The following is a 21,528-nucleotide window of genomic DNA, read 5'->3' on the forward strand; positions in this document are numbered from 1 at the left end:
TGTGTGTGTGTGTGTGTGTGTGTGTGTGTGTGTGTGTGTGTGTGTGTGTGTGTGCATGTGTGTGGTGGGGGGGGGGGGGGGGGGGGTCCATCCTTCCATTAATCAATTGCGATTGAAGACTGATTATTTAAAAATAAGATTTTCTATGGAGGAGGTAGTTACTTTCTTTAATGATACTTGGCTTATTCTAGATATCTGTTACTTCAAATTTACACTTCTAAATCCCTATTGTGAATTCTATATTCTGCAGAAATGAGAATGATTAAATCTGCATCATCTGGTATCAATATTTATACTACTCTTTCTAGGATGAGAGATAAGCTTGGTAAACTTCTACAAAACAGCTCTACATTTTCTTAAATAGTTTAACTGTTGGTAAGTATGATATTCAAATAGATTGAACACTGTGTTGTTTATTGGCAGTTACCTCAAGTGGAGCAACAGGCAGTAATTCACTTATGGTATTTGGAGGGTAACAACTCTACAAAAATCTGTACTGGTATTAATGGAAATGTGTGGCAATAATGATCAACATGTGACACAGTGGTTAGGTGACACAGACATTTCCAATTTATCCAAAGAAGTTTGAATGACAAATAACAATATGATGGACCATTTTCTGTGAAGAACTTCGAATTACCAAAAAAGTGGAGACTATAGATGCTTGAAGAATGCATTTTGAATGTGACAAATGTCACTGGCCACTGGGTTTCACTGCTTCTCACATTCATTCCAAAAGCCTGCCAAACTGAGTAGAAACAAAAATGTAGCAGCTGTTTCATGCCAGTCCAGATGATTCCTTTAGGTGCTTAACTGACATGGTTGAGTAATGGTTGTATCATTAATGTCCCTGAGACAAAGGAGCAAATCAAGCAGTGGAAACAAATGGAATCACCACATCCAAAACGGTGAAAACCAAGCCATCGTAGGGAAAGGTGCTGCTGTGTGTTTTCTGGGACCACCATACTATGGTGCTAAGAGGTAATGCTCATAAGGGGCAAAACATCACTGGAGCATAATACCAAAGTCTCCTGATGAGGTTATGGGAAGCTGTCAATGGGAGTGATTTTGGTCCACCACAATCTACATCCACATCTATAATTTGCAAACCACTGTGAAACATACGGTATATGGTATGTCCCTTTTTACCAGTTATTAGTGGTTTTTTCCCATTCCATTCATATATGGAATGTGGGAAGAATGATTGTTTAACACCTCTATGTGTGCTGTAATGAATCTATTCTTGTCCTCACAAGTGATATGTATGGGATTGTAGTGTATTCCTAGAGTCATCATTTTAAGCCAGTTGTTCAAACTTTGTAAGGAGGCTCTCTTGGGATGGTTTATGTCTATCTTCAAGAGTGTGCCAGTTCAATATATTCAGCATTCCTGTGATGCTCTCATACAGATAAAAAAAACTTGTGGCCATTTGTGCTGTTGTTTTCTGTATGTGTTCAATATCTCCTGTTAGTCCTATGGTCCTAAGCATTTGAGCAATATTCTAGGATAGGTTGCAGGAGTGATTTGTAAATAATTTCCTTTATAGACTGATTGCATTTCCCCAGTATTCTACCAATAAAACAAAGCCTACTGCCTGCGTTACCTGTGACTGAGTCTATGTGATCATTCCACTTCATATCCCTACAAAGTGCTACACTCACGTATTTGTTTAAGTTGACTGACTGCAACTGTGGCTCTTTGATATTAAAGTCACAGGATACTAACTTTTATTTGTGAAGTGAAAAATTTTACGTTTCTGAACATTTAAAGCAAATTGACTATCTTTGTACCACTTTGGAATGTTATCAAGATCTCACTGAATATTTATGCAATTTCTTTCAGACAATACTTCATAATAGGTAACTGCATCATCTGCAAAAGTCTGATGTTACTATTAATATTTTCCAAAAGGTCTTTAATATATAAAATAAAAAGCAAGGGTCTCAACGCACTTCCTAGGGGCACACCCGAAGTTACTTCTACATTAGTCGATGACTCTCCATCCAAGATAACATGCTGCATCCTCCCAATGAAAAAATATTCAGTCTAGTCACAAATTTCACTTATTACCCCATACAACTGTACTTTTGATAATAAGTATAATGGGGTACTGAGTCAAACACTTTTCAGAAATCAAGAAATACTGCATCTATCTGACTGCATTGATCCAAAGCTGTCAGTATATCATGTGACAAAAGTGCGAGTTGGATTTAATGTGATTCACATTCTCAAAATACATGCTGGTTGGAATGGAGGAGGTCATTTTGTTCAAGATACCTCATTACATTTGAGTTCAGAGTGTGTTCTAAGATGCTACAACAAATGGATGTCAAGGCTATTGGAAGGTGGTTTTGTGGATCACTTCTGACACCCTTTATGTAAATGGGTGTGACCAGTGCTCCCTTCCAACTGTCAGGTACGGTATTTTGTTTGGGAGATCTAGGGGTGGCTATAGTTATAAGACGAGCTAACTCAGCCACAAATTCAGTATGGAATGCTCCAACTCATTCTGTATAGGACAGAGACACACACTTTTCTTCTTTGAGCTATTAAATTTTGCCTCAGCCACCATCCAAATAGTTTTCTGACATGGCACTAAGTGACTACTTTCTTTTTTCTTGGATGAAGGAACTATTGTGCAGCAGGCATTTCCAGAATAACAAAAATGTAATTTTTGAGGTAGAATATTTCCAAAACACCCAAAATCCAGATGTCTGTCACCAAAGTCTCTGCCAAGTTATCCATCATTGGGAATGTGTGGAGGAGGACTAACACCACAACTAAGTTTCATGGTTGCAACTTGATTTTTTTGAGATAATAATTAATACTTTATGACTGTCTGTACAGGAAAACAATTCTGTTTTAACAAAAGTCTTAAAAACCAAGCTAAACTGTAGAACAAAGTGCAACATACAGCACACCTGTTTCTCAAATATGGAATTAAAAAATTAACTATAACATGCTGCAGATATATTAAGAAGTATGGCAAAAGACTGCATTAAGAATGGAAGCAGTGAGTTAAGCTGTTCAGCTCTATAGCTTAAAACACATAGCCCAACTAAACTCATGGCTTAAGTCAAACAGACTGCTCATTAATGTAAGAAAGACAGTTGATCTAACTTGGATAAATCTCAATTAGTTTCCACCATGTCTCTGAGCCTTAACCATGCTGAATTTACCAATAAAACTAAAATTTTAAGAGTTTTCATTACTGATGTACTCTCATGGTAATGTTGTATTGACAATAATAGTACCAAACTACAACATTTTAGCAAGAAAAACTTCAGCACTCAAGAAAAGGACTGAGATTGGCAGCACCACAATAGAAAATGAAAGATTAATAAAGTTTGGTTCCCCACTCTATGACTATATGAAACTGTAAAGCACAGTCGTTAAATATATGGTAATAATATTATACAATAATAAGTAGCAGCACATTTGAACAACATGAGGTATAAGCCTGTATCATTTCATCCACTTACATTGTGTATGCAAGTGTGAGTAAATGGACGACTAATACACAAATTTTATAGTTGTAAATCTTGAGTAATGTGATGATGCTGTCTCCGGGGCTCAAGTATTCCTCAGTTATTTTCCTCTTTAAATATCTGTCAGTTACATATTTTCTGGGCACCTTAGTATTTTCTCTCAGATTAATACTCATTATATGAAACAATACACTTTTTAAATGTATTCATCACAGTACTTCACACATCTATCATCAAATCATCTTGTGATGAGTCACCAGCAATTACATCAGCTATCATAGGAAAAACTCTCTCGTCAGTAATGCAGCAGTGCCACAAGCCTCAGTTCATTCTGAGCTTCTGTAGTGTCCACATGCATGTTATGTATTACTCACAAGAGTAGTGTCTGTCATTTTATCTGGAGCATCATCACCTTGGTCCTCCCTACATTGGTGTTTGCACAACAAATGTCAGCACCTACTATAAATTATCCTGCATTCTTCATCTCATCTTATATGACAAGTGCAACTGATTCTCATAGCAGTAAGATTCTGTTCAACGCTTTGTCACAGACACACAGTAGAACATTGCTTGATTATGTCACACCTACCACACAGTGTACAATTCTGCTGAATGGACGCTTCATCAGGATTTTCTTTGATGTTGTGTCCAGTCCATGAGAGATGTCCATCACCAGCTGTGGTGTCACATTCATACTAAAATTTCTGGGACAGTTCTTTTTGCTTCAACTCACAACCCAATCAGTCTATGTCTGAAACAACAGGTTGTGACATTCACTCTCACCAAGTGTGTACTTTAGAAACATGGTAGTTCTGATGATAGCTCCAAGTATACTACATTACTGAGCCATCTAGGTGAGCACATCAACATTATTAGTGATGTCATGTTGTCAGCCCTGTCTACCAACAAATATGACATGGCAAAAGCAATGCTCCTGCAATGGCTCATCAGGACAACAGCACAACAGCTGTGTCACATTATTTATGGTGAACATTTAGGCACCATGGTGTCTTCTCAACTTTACCTACGAGGGTAGCCAAGAGCACTAACGTGCTATTTCCTGGACTTGGGTATGCAATTTGGCCTTGGATCAAATCCACCCAGTGGATTAATGATGAGGGCTGGTGTTCTGGTCAGCCTGGATGTGGCTTTTGGGTGGCTTTCCACATGCCACTAGATGAATACTGGGCTGGTCCCCACATTCTGCCTCAGTTACATGACTCACAGATGTTTGACACACATTCACACTATTTCATGATTTATAGTAGACACAGACAGCTGGGTTACGCTAATTCTGTCCCCTGGGGTATGTGGTGGCAACAGGAAGGGCATCCAGTCACCCCTTAAAATTAACCATGCCAAATCTGTACTTAACCCTGCCAACCCTGTGCACGATGCAGGACTAATGCAGTAGCAAAAGAAAGAAAGGTGGCTTCTCAATTTTGGAGATGCCTTCAGACACTAAGCAATGTCACACTTGTGCCAGACCATATGCTGTGGACATTGAGGATTGTAAAGTTACCTCCTCTATTGGAATTAGCAATGATGTCAAATGACAGTGGGATTTATTTTGGCAGACAGTCTTCTTGCCATGTGACAACAATGACAATGTATTTCTTTATCAGGCAACAATACTAAGCTCTCCCTTGGTCAGAGATGACACTGTGACATGTGACAGCAGAGAGCCATTTGGAACTGAATGTGCATGGATGCTGCTGAGGACAATGTCACTCACATTCACTGGGTCAGTCACCTCCAGCCAGTTTGTTTGTTTAAGGCACATTTTGGCTATAAATCACACAGTTTGTGATCACTCATATAGGAAGAATGTTTTGTATTGTTGCACCAATTGTTGCTCCCTACTCAACACTTGAGTCACTCAAGTTGCACACCATACTCACACATGGGTGATAGACTCTACATCCTGGTTCATACTTGCAAACAATATTTTCTTCACTACAGCTGACAAAATCATCATGTAAGAAACAGCAGCTGTACTGATATTTAACATAATTCTCATTTAATGTTCCATCTCAGCTGCACATTTTTAATTACATTATATGTTTCAACACCCAGAATCATCTTCAGACTTAAGTAGTTGCATCAGCAACCAGACTTGTCTACTCAGAACAATATATCAGAGTACAGTATTAAAATATACAACCTAATTAGAAATGTGCAGCTGAGATGGAGCAATAAAAGGATAACTATCTTCAATATGTTCATGTCAACACTGTGTCTGAACTGAACATCATGCCATGTAAGCTACCACCGTTAGAAAAAAACACTACCTGCCTCCCAAATCTGTGTAGTCAATTATTCATGTACTGCTATATACAGCACCATCTCTTGAATTTTGGACCTGGATTTAGAACACTTATTCCCACTGCAATTTTACATTGCCCATCAAGGAACCAGTATCAAGTGCTGACTTTCTAAGACATTTTTATCCATGCACTGATTTGGCACATAGAACTCTTCTACATCACAGCAGTGGAGGTGCTGTAACTGGGATAACTGGTGATCCACTGCTATTCATGCTGCTACCATCCATGAACTCCAGCTTGTAAACCCTTCCTTCTGCCAACACTTGCAAACAGGATCAACAAATACTTCAAGACTGTCTGGCATCAGTGTTGAAATTCACTCAGTGCTGCCTCAACATCAAACAAGAAACAGTTTCCCTAAATTAAGAGAATCAATCTATATGTGATAAAATTCACATGTCTATGCATGCACGCTTGGAGTAGCTCATCTTTCAGACATTAGCATCACAAACAGGTCAGCGAGCATGGTGCAACTGGCAACAATCAGACATACACCATTCTAGCAGTCTGCCCCGTGTACAGCAGCACCAACACAGGTCAGTCCAGTGTCTTCAGGTACCCACGCACATCATATGAGTGACCCCCACCTCCAATAGATTCATGTATGCAGTTTGGACACTGTGCTATATGCAGTGGAACAGTTAATAAATGTTAAAATCAACACCATGTTGGGCCCTCCAGTCAAAAATAAGATGTATAGAATAGCTCTGAGTAAACTTCACACACTCAAACTGCCTACAGAGTAGTTTTTACAAGCCAGTATCTTCAGACAGCCTGACAGTCCTTGGGCCTCACCCATTTGTGTTGTAACTAATACAAATGGCACATGTAAACTGTGTGGTGACTATCTGCTTCTCAACAGCCACATCATCCTGGACAGTTAGCCAATCTGTATTTTCAGGATTTTCCTCATAATTTTTCAGGCACCTCTGTGTTCAATGTGTTGGACTCTACAAAGGCTTTTCTGTAGATTCCAATGAACCAAAAGGACACTCCAAAGATGGCTATTATTCCCCCTTTTGGATTTTTTTAATTCCTTTACTTAATATGCCATATGGACTAAAAAATGCAGCACAGAGGCGTAGAAAAGTTTCATAGACAAGGTGATATTTTAATCATCTCTGCTTCTCAACATGAACACAATGAGAATCTTAAACTTGTACACAAACCTGGCTTCACATCTTAGTCAATAGCAAATGTGATCTGTGACAGTCAGTAGTTATATTTCTTAATCATTCAATCAGCCATGAAGGAATAAGGCCTACAGTACATAGGACTGAGATCATTAGTCAGCTACTGTGGCCACAGAACGTTCAAGAATTTTGCCAATTCTTTGGCAGGATACATGTTTATCGCAAAGACCTACCTTACACAGCTGCCATTCAAGCAGTACTGATAAATGTGTTAGCAGGTGAACACACAGTTGGCAAAAGAGACAATCAATGGACTCTGAAGATGTACCAGGCATCTGAACAAATTAAAGACTGCATTTCTCAAGCACACTCACTACTCACTGCAAAACTGTCCATCAATTCAGATGTGACCAACTGCTTGACTGGACTAGATCACCAACAGTCAATAGCAGGAATACAACAATCACTATGCTTCTTTTCCAGTGAGTTGACTGGCTCTCAGCATAAATGATCAGTTTATGACATGGAACTGTTGGTGGTGCACAAAACGGTATAGCTCTTTAAAGACAATGTGCAGGGCAAGCCTTTGACCCTGTACACCAGTCTTTAGTGTCTGGCAGATTCCATTTGCAATCTCACAAAAGGTGGTTGCCCGTCTGCATTTTTGCCATTAGATTATATTGCACAAATCACAACAGACGTTTGACACTTTCACGGTACAGACAATTCCATTGCATACACTCTTTCCAGGATCAATGCACTTTCAGTAGATATAACAGACCAACAGATGCCCAACAAAAGGACAGGCAATTGTGCAAAATCTTACAAGATTGTCAAGAATGATGCACTGTTCCCAGCTCATCTAAACAAGTAGTGTGTGGTGTTTCACAGAAATGTCTTTGACCACTAATGCCTATCAGCATGTGGAGACCCATCTTTGATAAATTACATGGGCTCTACCAACCAGGGATTCATCTGACAACAAAACTTGTGACAGATCACTTTGTGTGGCCAAATGTTAAAAAGACTGAAAAACTTGGACGCAAGCATTTGCTGCTTGCCAACAATCTAAAATAGGATGGTATGTGCAACCACAATCCATAAGGGCCACTTCCAACATATCCACCTATATATCATTGGGACCCCACAATGACTCAGGTGGTTTCCATTATATCCTTTTAGCAATCACTGGGGTAATGCAAGGGTCAGGCTATACAAGTATCTGGCATTACTGCAGAGATCACAGCAAAAGCATTTGCCAGCTTATGAATTTCTCATTTTGGCTGCCCTGTCTCAGTTATGACTGATCAAAGTAGACAATCTGAATCACCACTTTTTACTGAATGCTGTCACTTGTGTAGTGTTCAATGTTTCCAAAACACAGCTTACCACCCTCTAAATAACGGACTAGCAGAGTAATGGCACCACTCACTAAAAAGAGTTCTCGTGTATCATGGAGGGGAGTGGACAAAAGAATTGCCATGGGTGTTTTAAGGCTTATAAAGAAGACCTCTGACTATCCCTAGCAGAAATCTATCATGGGGAACCACTACCTCTACTGGTGGACATCACAGGACCATCCCACTAAAAATGGAGAAAGAACTTCTTCTGCTCATCCATAAGGTGAAGTGGCACATTGCTTGTCTCAAGATACCTCCCCAGCCCTTCCCCCCAAGCACACAGTTCACACAAAATCTTAATTCATCATCAAGCTGTAAAGGACTGCAACTATGTAATTTGCTGAGCAATGTAATTGTCCATTGGCATTGCAATCATCATACTCATGCCAACATAGAGTGATTAGGTGGGACAATAACACATTTGGCATCCTGCCCAAGGGGAAACAACAAATGTTACCATTAATAGACTCAAGCCTGCATGTATCCCACAGGATAACTCTGACATGGTAGTAAATAGTACTGACTACATATAAGACAGTACTCACACCAACCATTTGATAACATAGTAGTAGTGTGAATAGACAAACAACAATTTCAACATAAATGTATCTTGGTTGGACTCTTTGATGACCTTCTCATAGAAAAAGGACACCATGGGAAATGGCAAAACAATGAAGGGGCACATCCAGAAATATACTTCTGCCATTACAGGCTTCTGCAGGATGCCAACACAGACACTTCCTCTTTTTGGTCATGTGCGGATGGAATCCTCACAGCTGCTAAGAAACAATCACAGCCTTAACAGTTGCAAACAGAACAGGATACAGCTGTAACCACTATTTTGCACCTCCACCAGTCAAGGCTCCATCCCTCTTCAGTGCTGATCAGTGATCCAATTATGAGTGACCATGATGACTTCCCTCTCATCTCATGCAATACAATCTCAGCTGACAAGTAGCAAACATGTCTAGCTCCATCCATTTGATGCACAGAGAAATGTCCTTCGTAGGCATTCAGTCATGGCACAGCTGGTAATGTTTGGCTGCATGAAGAGGAACTCAGCAGCAGTGTTGTCTATTCCCCCCCCCCCCCCCTCCACCCCAGTGATCTGCACTATAAAGAAAAGGGAAGGGGTGGGCTCTATACCAACTCAGCAATAATCACATCAACTAACATAGGAAAAACTCTGTGGTCAGTGGTGCAGCAGTGCAACAAGACTATCTTTGGAGTCAGTTTGTTCTGAGCTGCTGTAGAATGCACAAATGTTTTATGTATTGCAACCAAGCAATAAAGTATACTATCACACATTTGTAGTCTCAGTCATTTTATCTGGAGCATCCTCACTTGGGTCTTCTGTTCTGATTTGTTTTGTATCATAAAGTGTTTTCTGTATAATGTATGAGCTTATGGACCAATAAAAATACTGTATGAAGTGAGCTAGTTTAATGACTGTTCTTAAAATCTTAGTAACTCTAAGTCCAGAAAGTAGTTGGTAGTAGTAGTAGTAGTAGTAGTAGTAGTAGTAGTTTTATTCATCCGTAGATCTCTTTTTACAAGGATATAGGACATGTCAAAGTATTTACAAGCTTAGATCAATTTACAATAAGCTAATTCGTATACACATATATTTACAGACTTCTAGTTAGAGACAATCATTAGATTTTACTCCTGGTATACAATAATTTATTTACAAATAACTCATTAAATAATGTAATGCCACACTATTCACTCATATTTCACTATCAGTCACTGCACACACTATACACACATTGTTTCATAACACTTCACTCACTACATACACACACACACACACACACACACACACACACACACACACACAGGTGATCCTTGGGCCATTTTCTGTACTGCAAGTTCCCATTTGCTATCCTGAAAAACTGAGTCAGCATCCCTTCATAATTAGTGAGATGTTGAGCTCAGAAAGAGGAAGAGGTGTTAGTACTGTGCTAGGCATAGCTTGAGGGGAGAGTGTCTCTAGAAAGGAAAAAAGAAGAAAAATAATAAAGTGAAGGTGTTATGTGGAATATTGGATGTTTTATAATCATCATTATTATTATTATTTGTTTGTATAACATTTTTTTATCAAACCCCTACTCTGCTTTATCTAAGTAATCCTTCAATGTATAAAATGTATTGCATAACAGGTACTTTTTAGCTGCCTTCTTAAATAAGTGTATTTTTGAAATTTCTTTAATTTCTTTTGGTAATTTATTGTACAGTTTTATTCCTTGGTAGAAAATGCTGTTTTGAGTTTTATGTTTATTTTTTCTTGGTAAATGTAAGTTGAGTCTATCTCTTGTTGCATGGTCATGGACAGAGCTGTTTGTGCAGTAATTGCCAATGTTACTTTTGATGTGTACAACTGACTGGTAAATGTGTTCACATGGAGCAGTTAAAATTCCCAGTGTTTTGAACAGATCTTTACAATGAGCTCGACTACTATTTCTGGTTATTATTCTTATGGCTCTTTTCTGGAGTTTGAAAATTGTGTTCATATTTTGTGGATTTGTTCCCCAAAAAAGAATGCCATAGCTAAGAATTGAGTGTACATATGAATAATATGTAACTAAAAGACACTGCATGTTACACACAGATGATAGAATTCTAAGGGCATAACATGCTGATGACATTCTGTTTGCAAGTACCTTTGTGTGTTCGCACCACTTCAGCTGAGAGTCAATATTCATTCCTAGAAATTTTGCATTTGTTACACAGTCTATAGAGGTGCCATCTACATTTAATTTAACATTGTCATTTTTCCTCTTCAAACTGAAGTTCATGGCATTAGTTTTCTTTATGTTTAATGTCAATTTGTTGCTTATTGACCAATCGTAAACTTCCTTGAGAGTTTCATTTGCTTTCTCGGTAAGGAGTTCTCTTGTTCTCTCAGTGACTATAATATTGCTGTCATCAGCGAAGAGAATTTTCTCACCATGAGTAACACTACTGGGAAAGTCATTGATGTATATCAGGAATAGTATTGGTCCTAATATGCTACCTTGTGGAACCCCTATATTAATATGTTTTGGTTCTGATAAGTATTTTACTAAATGTTTAGATCTATTTGAAGTATGTGTTATCTCTACTCTTTGTACCCTATCTGTTAGGTATGATTGAAACCAGTCATTAGCTACCCCTCTTATTCCTAATGCTTCTAATTTATTTAATAGAATCTTGTGGTCGACTGTATCAAAAGCCTTAGAAAGATCCAAAAATATGCCTGTGACACACTCATCTTTATCAAGAGCATTAAGTACAACTTTTGTGAATTCTACTATGGCTGACTCCGTATTTTTGCCACTTCGAAAACCAAACTGTGATTTGCTTAAAAGATTGTATTTATTCAGATAATTCATTAATCTGTCTTTCATAATTGCTTCTATTATTTTTGAGAATGCTGACAGCAGGGAAATGGGCCGGTAATTTTCTATGTCTTCTGCATTACCTTTCTTAAGCAAAGGTACAACTCTTGCCTGTTTTAGCTGCTCTGGAAATGTCCCTGATGTGAAGGATTCATTTATTATATTTGTTAATGGGCCTTGTATAATCCCTATGCATTGTTTCAGTACACACATTGGTACATCATCTAAGCCTTCTGACTTTTTATTTTTTAGCTTTCGAACAGTTTTATTGACTTCATTCTCTGTGGTTGGAAGTAACATCATTGTATCTAGTGCAACAATTTTTGCAGGTGTTATATTTGTTTTGGGGAATTTTTGCTGTAACTTCTCTGCAATACTTGAAAAATGCTCGTTTACATAGTTTTCTAAGTGTTGTGGAAATGACAGAAGAAGATGAATGGAGAAAACATTTAGCTATGATAATCATTGATAGCAAAGTAGACGTTGTATGTGAAATTTTAGAAATGAAAACACACACATTCATTGATATATGACAGACTACACATAGCTTTAGAAATTGCAGTCCATTCTGTTTCTAAATTAGGACTCAGTTACAGTCTCTATTATAACAATATGATTTCTTTCAAAGACAGTATCAATCTACAAGATAAATGCAATTATATACCTTCCCAGAAGAAGCTATTCCCTTGATCATGCACATATAAACAAGTAACCAGGCAACAACAAGGGCTAAGGCTATTTTCCAGTTGAAAACTTCAGGGCTGTTTATATCCTGAGATACCATAAGTGTTGTTCTGTACCAGAAGTACTGTGTTGGTGTACTAGTCTGTAACATAAAAAACAACATTACATTACAAATTAATAGAGAGTAAACCCACACACACGCACACACACCTATGCATATTATCAAAAGTACTACGAAATGAGGTATCAAGCAAAACTTGTGACTGGATCAAGCATTTCACATTTGAGAGCATGCAGCATATTACCTTGGATAGAGAATGACACAGGGAAGTATGTTGGGGTTCTTGCTGTACATGTTGTTTAATAATGACTTGGCATGCAATTTTAAGCAACCTCAGGCTTTTCACAGGTTATGCAGCAATATATCATGAAGTACTATCTGAAGAATGCTGCATCAATATTGAATAAGATCTTGACAATATTTGCAGTGGTACAAAGATTGGAAACTTGGTTTAAATGTTCAGACATGTAAAATTGTGCACTTCACAAAATGAAAAATTGTAGTATCCTCCTGCCATGCCTTGGAGTGACCTCCCACTCAACCATGGGTGAGGGGTCAAATTCAGTGTAGGCAGTACCCAGGGTGGTCACAGTAGCGGATCAATTGGGGAACACGTGGAACATTCTGGATGCCCACAGATGCCAACATCTGGCCCTCCACAGTGACACCCATTGGCGACAGCCCCAAGTTGTGTGACTAAAGCCAACACTGCCTGGAGCTGTGCATGATGGGTCACCAACTTAGCCCACATCTGTACACAGCAATCACAATCCCTACCCATACCAAAGACAGCAAAACTTTACACTGCACAGTTATGAGAATGGAAGACTTTGATTAGTAAGCACACAGCCATGAAAGAAATTAAAAAAAAACTGAACTAGTGTCCACAAAGTTAACTGAAAATTCACAAATAAATGATGTACTTGCTTTATCTGCAGTGGGAACACAGGCTGCTTTCTCACTTATGGTCTAACCAATAGTGACCTGGTCTAAACAAAATAAATAAATAAAAGCCTGTATGATGTGAGGATCGATACAAGCAAGGGTGCTTTACACTATACAGATATTAAAAGTAAAGACTGTGTCTAGTAAGTACACAAACACAGAAAAAATTTAAAAAAAACATAACTACCACCTACACAGATAACTGAAAATAAGTTGCTCCTATTTGTAGCTTATAAATATAAGTCACAGATGAATGGTCCACTTGCCTTTACCTGCAGTAGGAATGCAGGGTGCTCTCTCATGGATGGCCCAACCGAAATATGAAGGGATGCAGAAAACCTTACACTGAATGGAGAAGGATAAGCAGTGGAAGGGCACGAAAAGAGATGTAGAAGAATACATTAGGAAATGGGACAAATGCCAAAGAATAAGTCCATGCAGAGCACGTCAGATATGCTTCTAGTAATTGTAGATATAGTGGTGACAAGATTTGACTGATGTAACATGGACATTGTGGGTCTGTTAGATATAGCTGCCTACTGACACATCTTGATATTCCAAAATGACCTGAGCAAATTCCAAATTCATGGTAGAGACAGTACAACAGGACAGTGGTGCAGGAATTTGTAGAAGAAATTGTGTTAAGGCACAGAATTCTATCAGTGCTGTTGAACAACCAGGGATTGATTTTTTAAAGGAAATGTTCATAGCTGCTTGAATAAATGTTTGGGAGAGATGTAAATATTCCAGAAGTCCTACAGAAAGATGAAAATACTGTTGGATATAATTATAATGACTATGTATGTCAGTTGCTAACTAGAATACAAGTAGTATGTGGAGTAGCAAGAGAAATGATAGAGGAGGCAAAAGATCAGTTAGGCTCACTACAACAAGATGGAGAGTCCAAGAATATTTAGGACAGGAGATAAGGTCTTTTTGTAGGGTGAGACTGTAAGGATGAGTCACTCTAAAAAGCTAGATGCACAGTTCTGAGGACCATAAAAAGTGACTGCAATAGACTTACTCAACATGAAAATTAATATGCCTATGAATAAGCAGATGAAAGAACATGCAAAGCAGTTGAGGCTGTATTTTTACACAACAAGAAAAGTCAAAGCATGATAGTCACAGGTAAAATTGCAATAAAAGTGAACCTGAAGAACCCTTGATGAGAAATTGTATAGAATGGTCTGAGTAGGAAACAAGTTTGTCCAACAGTGCACAGAAAAATTAAGCAAATTAAATATCAGTAGAACAGAATATAACCTTTCATGCAATGAAGTTGATAGTAATATAGCCAAATTAGAGCATCAGTGAATCAGCTGAATCACAGAGCGGACTCTATAATAACTAATTAGCAACTATTAAAGAACAATATGAATAAGTTGGAAAAATTCATTGTGTATTCACTGAAGAGGACAGATGCAGGTCTAAAGAGAATAGCTGCATTAGTCACCATCAATGTATAGTTGATACAAGTAGTCACACTATTTAAACACTTAAATACTAAATATGAGCAGTTAGTAAATGCCATTGTGCTGAAGTTCCAGTCTCTGTGACCCTGTACTCACCTGACCAGAAGTCCTGTTCTTTCCACTGTGCTTCACTACCTCCCACTACATCTAACTTCAATGTACCCATTTTCTTTTTCTTCCCTGGTTAAGGGATCTAAAATTTCATGCTCCAGCAGTAGAATGCCAGTGCTGTTAATGATAACTCCAGTGGTACCTCTAACAAGTTAAACTTTTTCTCCAATCCTTCACAACAGATGATTGCTACTGAAATACTAAGGACAATGACCTTCCTGGGGAGAATGGCCTGTATTATTCTACTTGACCTGATGTGTACCTGTAGTCCTCAACCTTTGCAGTTTGTGTGGGACAAGTTTGAAAGTGATATTCCCAAGCTTGTGGTATTTCCAAGCATGCTTCTCATGAATCACAAAGCACATGGTTTTTACAGAGTATCAGAAGGAATACATATCTTGTTTCTGGATGCCAAAAAACGGATTGCTGGTATTAAGAAGTAAAGCAAAGTAAAGTCATATGACATGGATGACTGGGAGACCCTGAAGGGCAGACTCAGCTGCCTAATTGTGCCTGCTTTCCAATCCTTCATACTCACAGGCCCCTTTCCTTCACAAATTATGAGAGGTGTCTGGGTAAGTGTATCTGTTAAGTGTAGGCGACTGTAGTGGTGTGTGTGTAGTATAATGTCATGTTTGTGCTGGAAATGATGAGAGAAAGGAGGGGTGAAACCCAGTGCCAGCATATGGCCTGCTCTTGAAAAGCATCAAGGCAGCCACTGAGCAAAATGTCGCCATCCGACGGACAAATCACCGTCAACAGTGTTGCTTGCCCTCACTTCATGGGACACTGTGGAGAGGTTTTGAATTGAATCCAGGGCACTGGCACAGAGACTGGTGATCAGGGATTTTACCACCCCTCCTGTCCCCTCTGCCATAAAGGCAAAGGGAAATTTGTCAACAGCACAAGGCATACCGAGATGGTCACTCATCCACGTAATGGCCATGCCTGACAGTGCTTAACTGCAGTGATCATATGGGAAATGATAGTGATTAGAAGATGTTTGTGAAAGCCCCATGAAGGATTTTGACATTTAAGGATATTGCACGAGATACATTTCGGTCCTTGAGCCTACCATAATGAGTGGGGGAACATGGATTTCAGCAACAGTTTACTACACTTCAAATTTCCCATGTACAAGGTGCATTCAAGTTCTAAGGCCTCCAATTTTTTTTCTAATTAGCTACTCACCCAAAATCGATGAAACTGGCGTTACTTCTCGACGTAATCGCCCTGCAGACGCACACATTTTTCACAACGCTGACGCCATGATTCCATGGCAGTGGCGAAGGCTTCTTTAGGAGTCTGTTTTGAACACTGGAAAATCGCTGAGGCGATAGCAGCACGGCTGGTGAGTGTGTAGCCACGGAGAATGTCTTTCATTGTTGGAAAAATCCAAAAGTCACTAGGAGCCAGGTCAGGTGAGTAGGGAGCATAAGGAATCACTTCAAAGTTGTTATCACTAAAAAACTGTTGCGTAACATTAGCTTGATGTGCGGGTGCGTTGTCTTGGTGAAACAGCCCTTCTCGGAAATTTTTGTTGCAGTGCAGGAAGGAATTTGTTCTTCAAAACATTTTTGTACGATGCACGTAGTGCACTTTGGAACGCAATGGGTAAGGATTACGCCCTCGCTGTCCCAGAACATGGACACCATTATTTTTTCAGCACTGGTGGTGACCCAAAATTTTGTTGGTGGAGGAGAATCTGTGTGCTTCCATTCATCAGACTGGCGCTTTGTTTCTGGATTGAAAAGTGCCATCCACGTCTCATCCATTGTCACAGCCAACAAAAAGAAAGTCCATTCATGCTGTCATTGCACATCAACATTGCTTGGCAACATGCCACACAGGCAGCCATGTGGTCGTCTGTCAGCATTTGTAGCACCCACCTGGATGACACTTTTCACATTTTCAGGTCGTCATGCAGGATTGTGTGCACAGAACCCACAGAAATGCCAACTCTGGAGGCGATCTGTTCAACAGTCATTCAGCGATCCCCCAAAACAATTCTCTCCACTTTCTTGATCATGTCGTCAGACCGGCTTGTGCGAGCCCGAAGTTGTTTTGGTTTGTTGTCACACAATGTTCTGCCTTCATTAAACTGTTGCATCCAAAAACGCTCTTTCGACACATCCATAACTCCATCACCACATTTCTCCTTCAACTGTCGATGAATTTCAATTGGTTTTACACCGCGCAAATTCAGAAAACGAGTGATTGCATGCTGTTCAAGTAAGGAAAACATCGCCATTTTAAGTATTTAAAACAGTTCTCATTCTCGCCGCTGGCGGTAAAATTCCGTCTGCCGTACGGTGCTGCCATCTCTGGGATGTATTGACAATGAATGCGGCCAAATTTTAAAACAATGCACATGTTTCTATCTCTTTCCAGTCCAGGAAAAACAAAAATATCGGAGGCCTTAGAACTTGAATGCACCTCATATAACTAAAATGGTCATCACTCTGGAGGACAAAACATCTTGAAATGCAGCAGCACAAAAATCTTCTCAAATCTTTGGAAGTGGGAAATGAGTAAACTTGTATTGTGGTTGTGTTTGGTTTTCTGCCACAAGTGATCTGCCAGCTTGAAGAACCAGAGTAACCTTTGACAAAATCAATGAAAATTGCATATGGTGCATTGCAAAAGTTGGAGAGTATGCCAGGAAAATGGGGCTCATTAGTTATAGAAAGATGTAAAATAGTGTTTTCAAAAATTTATGGTCCTCACAAACTTCAAAACATTTCAAAAATTCTACAAAGTGTCAATTCCATTGCAATAGAAATGAACTCTAGAAACGTTCATTGCTTTAGATTTGCTCCAGATACCTGTGTAGATGTTGAAAGCCCATTTTTCTCAAATGAAAAAGTTATTACCTGATAGGAGATTCAACATGACTCCAGAAATTTTTTACAAAACTTGCAAAAACTGTGTGTCTTTCTTGAAAGTATGAAAAACAGGCCATGATACAGACAACACGAAACTTTAATAGCAATCCTTATACTACCGTTATAATTAGTTCTCTTACTAGCACTGAACTACTACTTCTTACACATTAGCAATAATATTACAACAATGAACTTTTTATTTTTTTCAGCAGGTCACTGGAATTAGGTACGATGCTGTTTAAAGCCTTTGGCAAGTACTTACAACACACTCAGGTTCCACAGTATAAGAACCATTCTCATGGTATCTATTAGGACACGTTGCCCATGGCAGCTCTGATTGGAAACTCTGAAATTGAAAGAAACCATATGCAAATGTAAGTCTATCTGTAAGAATGCTAATTTGTGCTAAAGCAACCTAATACAGTTTACACTGTGTACCATTGTACAAAATTTAGGGCACACAAATTCTGTATCTTAACTGAATTCATGTACTTTTATTGTAGAACTGGTTCAAACAAATATCAAACAGTATGCATGTCATGAGAGAAATTAATAATGCTGACAATAAGATTAAAACTATATGGGAGATTATCAGATGGGAGACAGGACAGTCCATCAGTGTACAAGATACCATAACAATTAAACTAAATGATAATGTATGGACTGATAATTCATAAGTTAGAAGTACTTTTAACAATTGCTTTCTAAATGAGGCAGTAAAAATAGTATTCTATGGTTCAGTTGAAGAAGCAATAAGTATATTAAGAATATCATTCCACAAAACTAAGCAAGAAGAAGTATCACCTACATCCTTCAGTGAAATTAATAGAATTATATTAAAAAAACTCATGTCTTGTTGATGAAGTTTCAAACAGAGTTCTGACAAGTTACAGCTTAATAAGCTGTGATCTGAGTGATGTATGTAATGCATCAGTGGCACAGAATTTTTTCCAGACAGGTTTAAATATGCAGCTGTTAAGACTCTTCATAAGAAAGATGACAAAAAAGACTGAAACATCTTTTTCCACAATATTTAAAAAAAATTATGTACTCAAGAGTAGTCTCACACTTAATAACTTACTTAGTATAACATTGTGGGTCTCAGAAGAGGTGCTCAACTGAGAATAGTATTTATACATTCATTCATCAAATAGTACAAGCATTAAATAATAAAATATTACCAGTTGGTATTTTTTGTGATCATTCCAAGGCATCTGATTGTGAATTCATGTTACTCTTTTAGGAAAACTCAAGTTTTATGGAATTTATTGCTTTACACACAGCTGGTTTGAATTATACTTAACAAACAAAATGTTACGCTGAATAATTCAAACACTTTCGTGTAAACTGCAGGTGGATGGGAGAGTAAGGAAAGTAATGAGACGGAACTAATGATATCAGTTGCATTAGGGCTTTGTGCTGAATCAGCAGCGGTGGGTAAAAATGTGTGCCAGACCAGGACCTGAACCCGGGATCTCCTGCTTATTAGGCAGTTGCATTAATCACTATGCCACCCACACACAATGTTTATTGTAAATGCACAGACTCTCTCCATTGGACACACACACTCCCACCTAGTTCCACCTACTTGGAGTGACCATCCATACCGTCCATGCACACTAAATTTTCACTCCTGCAGGAGGTTGAAAGTAAATGTGCATGCACACTGAAGGTTGTGGAGTCATTCCTCATCGAGGTGAATGTTATATGAATGCATAGTGTCCATTCTTTCAGACATTCTGGAAAGAACAGCCACAATTTATTCATATAATTCAAACAATATTGGAAAGTGGAGTCCATCAAGGTTCAATTTGGGTTAACTACTTCACGTAACATGCAACAAGCAGAATTGGTTCTTTTTGCACATGATACTAGTGTTATAATAAATCCCATTAGAGAAAAAACTACAGGAGAGATTGTAAATTATGTTTTCCAGATAATTATTAAGGGTTTCTCAGAAAATTCACCGTCTCTAAACTTAGAAAGAAAAAATAATAATTAAGTAAATAAAGCCATACTACATTCATTTCTGTATAGCTAATACTGTCTTATGTACAACTGAAGTGGCACATCAGTAGGAGACAGTAAACAGGGTAGAATGTTCCAAATGTTTGGCTGTACATACTGAAGACACATTAAACTGTAAGAAGCGTAGTTATGCATCTCAAACAATTAAGTTCAGCTACTTTTTCTTTTCGTATAATAGCGAATCTTTGAAACAAATGAACCAACCTCCTTACATATTCTGCACATTGCCACTCAATACTGTCTTATGCAATAATATTCTGGACTATCTCATCACATAGAAAGAAAATACTGATTGGACAAAACTGAGCAGTAAGAATAAAATGTGATGTTCACTCATGAACATCATGTAGGTACCTCTTCAAGAAGCTAGGCACTTCTACCACACTGTCACAACACATATATTCACTAATAAAATTTGCACAAATAATCCATTACAATATAAGAGGTCCATACCTACAACAGTAGATAGGGAAAAAAATGACCTTTATTACCCATATTAAAGCTGTGAGTGGCTGTGAATGGAGCTCAATATGCAGCAGCAAAAATCTTTGATCACTTTGCCAATAGCATAAAATGTCCAACAGGTAGAAAAGCAAATTTTAAAGCTAAACTAAAATTGTTTCTCCTGGGCAACTCCTTCTATTACACAGTGAACTTCTATTCAAAAACTGGTAGCTTATAAGGGAAAAAAACATGTTTTAAAAAGCGCAGTTGGATGAATGGGACAAAAAATAATATGTTCATTAATGTTAACACTAAACATGCATACACATTCTGCAAACTGACTTGTTCCACATCATTCTGATAAAAGAATCATTCAAATAAAATCCATGGAGCATATAAGTAACTAACTAATCATTTTAGTGACATACATCTTGTAGGTAGTCACTTATGAAGGGCTAGTAAGAAATGAAGATTTTATTTTACTTCTGTTTATCTCAAAAGGACCACCACACAAAAAGGAAAGTTAACTGATACCATATACGGCCTAAGTAAGTCACTGACATAAGCAGAAGGTGCGAATTCTTTTATTTTTTCCCATGTATCATTCAATGCTGACAGCTTGCTGTGTCATCCTCTGCCACTGGTATCATTCAGTTGCAATGTGGATGGGCATGTGGTCAGCACTCTGCTCTATCAGTTGTTATCAGCATCTGTGACCATGGAGCTCTGCTTCCCATTCGCTTAAATCCACAGTTGGCATCAATGTTACCATTCCAATCACCCCACTAATGAAAGATTCCTGGCAGTACCAGGAATTGAACCTGTTTCCTCCACATATTTTCCCTATTTCATTCATGTTAGAAACCTGAGAGTATCAGGTGTTAAATGTCTGTATATTGACACAAATTCTTTTAATTTTGCTGTAAATTTGAGCAAACAACCACATCTCAGTACTTCACTGTTTATTTTGTAGTACTACAAGAAGATGGTGGTAACAGCCAGAAATTAATATCTGAAATAGGGTGTCACTAAATAAATGTAGCAGGAACAGTGCAAGAATAGTTTGCTCCAACATAATATTGTACAACAAATGATTAAAAGTATCAATAAATATACAACACAGAACAACATCATTTTAATTTCAGTGCCATGTTTTAAATTCCATGC

At 38.2% G+C, this 21,528-nt stretch overlaps 1 protein-coding gene across 1 annotated transcript in view; it reads right to left on the bottom strand.

Moving 5' to 3' along the window:
- LOC126354816 (sodium-dependent neutral amino acid transporter B(0)AT3) overlaps nt 1-21,528 on the bottom strand; it is a 517,077-nt gene that overhangs the window by 104,814 nt on the left and 390,735 nt on the right. Inside the window, exons 5-6 of the mRNA XM_050004755.1 lie at nt 18,152-18,235; nt 12,393-12,554 (exon numbers count right to left, since the gene is read on the bottom strand). Coding sequence (XP_049860712.1) covers nt 12,393-12,554; nt 18,152-18,235 — 246 coding nt within the window. The remainder of the gene's footprint in view (nt 1-12,392; nt 12,555-18,151; nt 18,236-21,528) is intronic.

This window comes from Schistocerca gregaria, chromosome 3 (assembly GCF_023897955.1).
Source record: "Schistocerca gregaria isolate iqSchGreg1 chromosome 3, iqSchGreg1.2, whole genome shotgun sequence".
NCBI classification, from domain to species: Eukaryota; Metazoa; Arthropoda; class Insecta; order Orthoptera; family Acrididae; genus Schistocerca; species Schistocerca gregaria.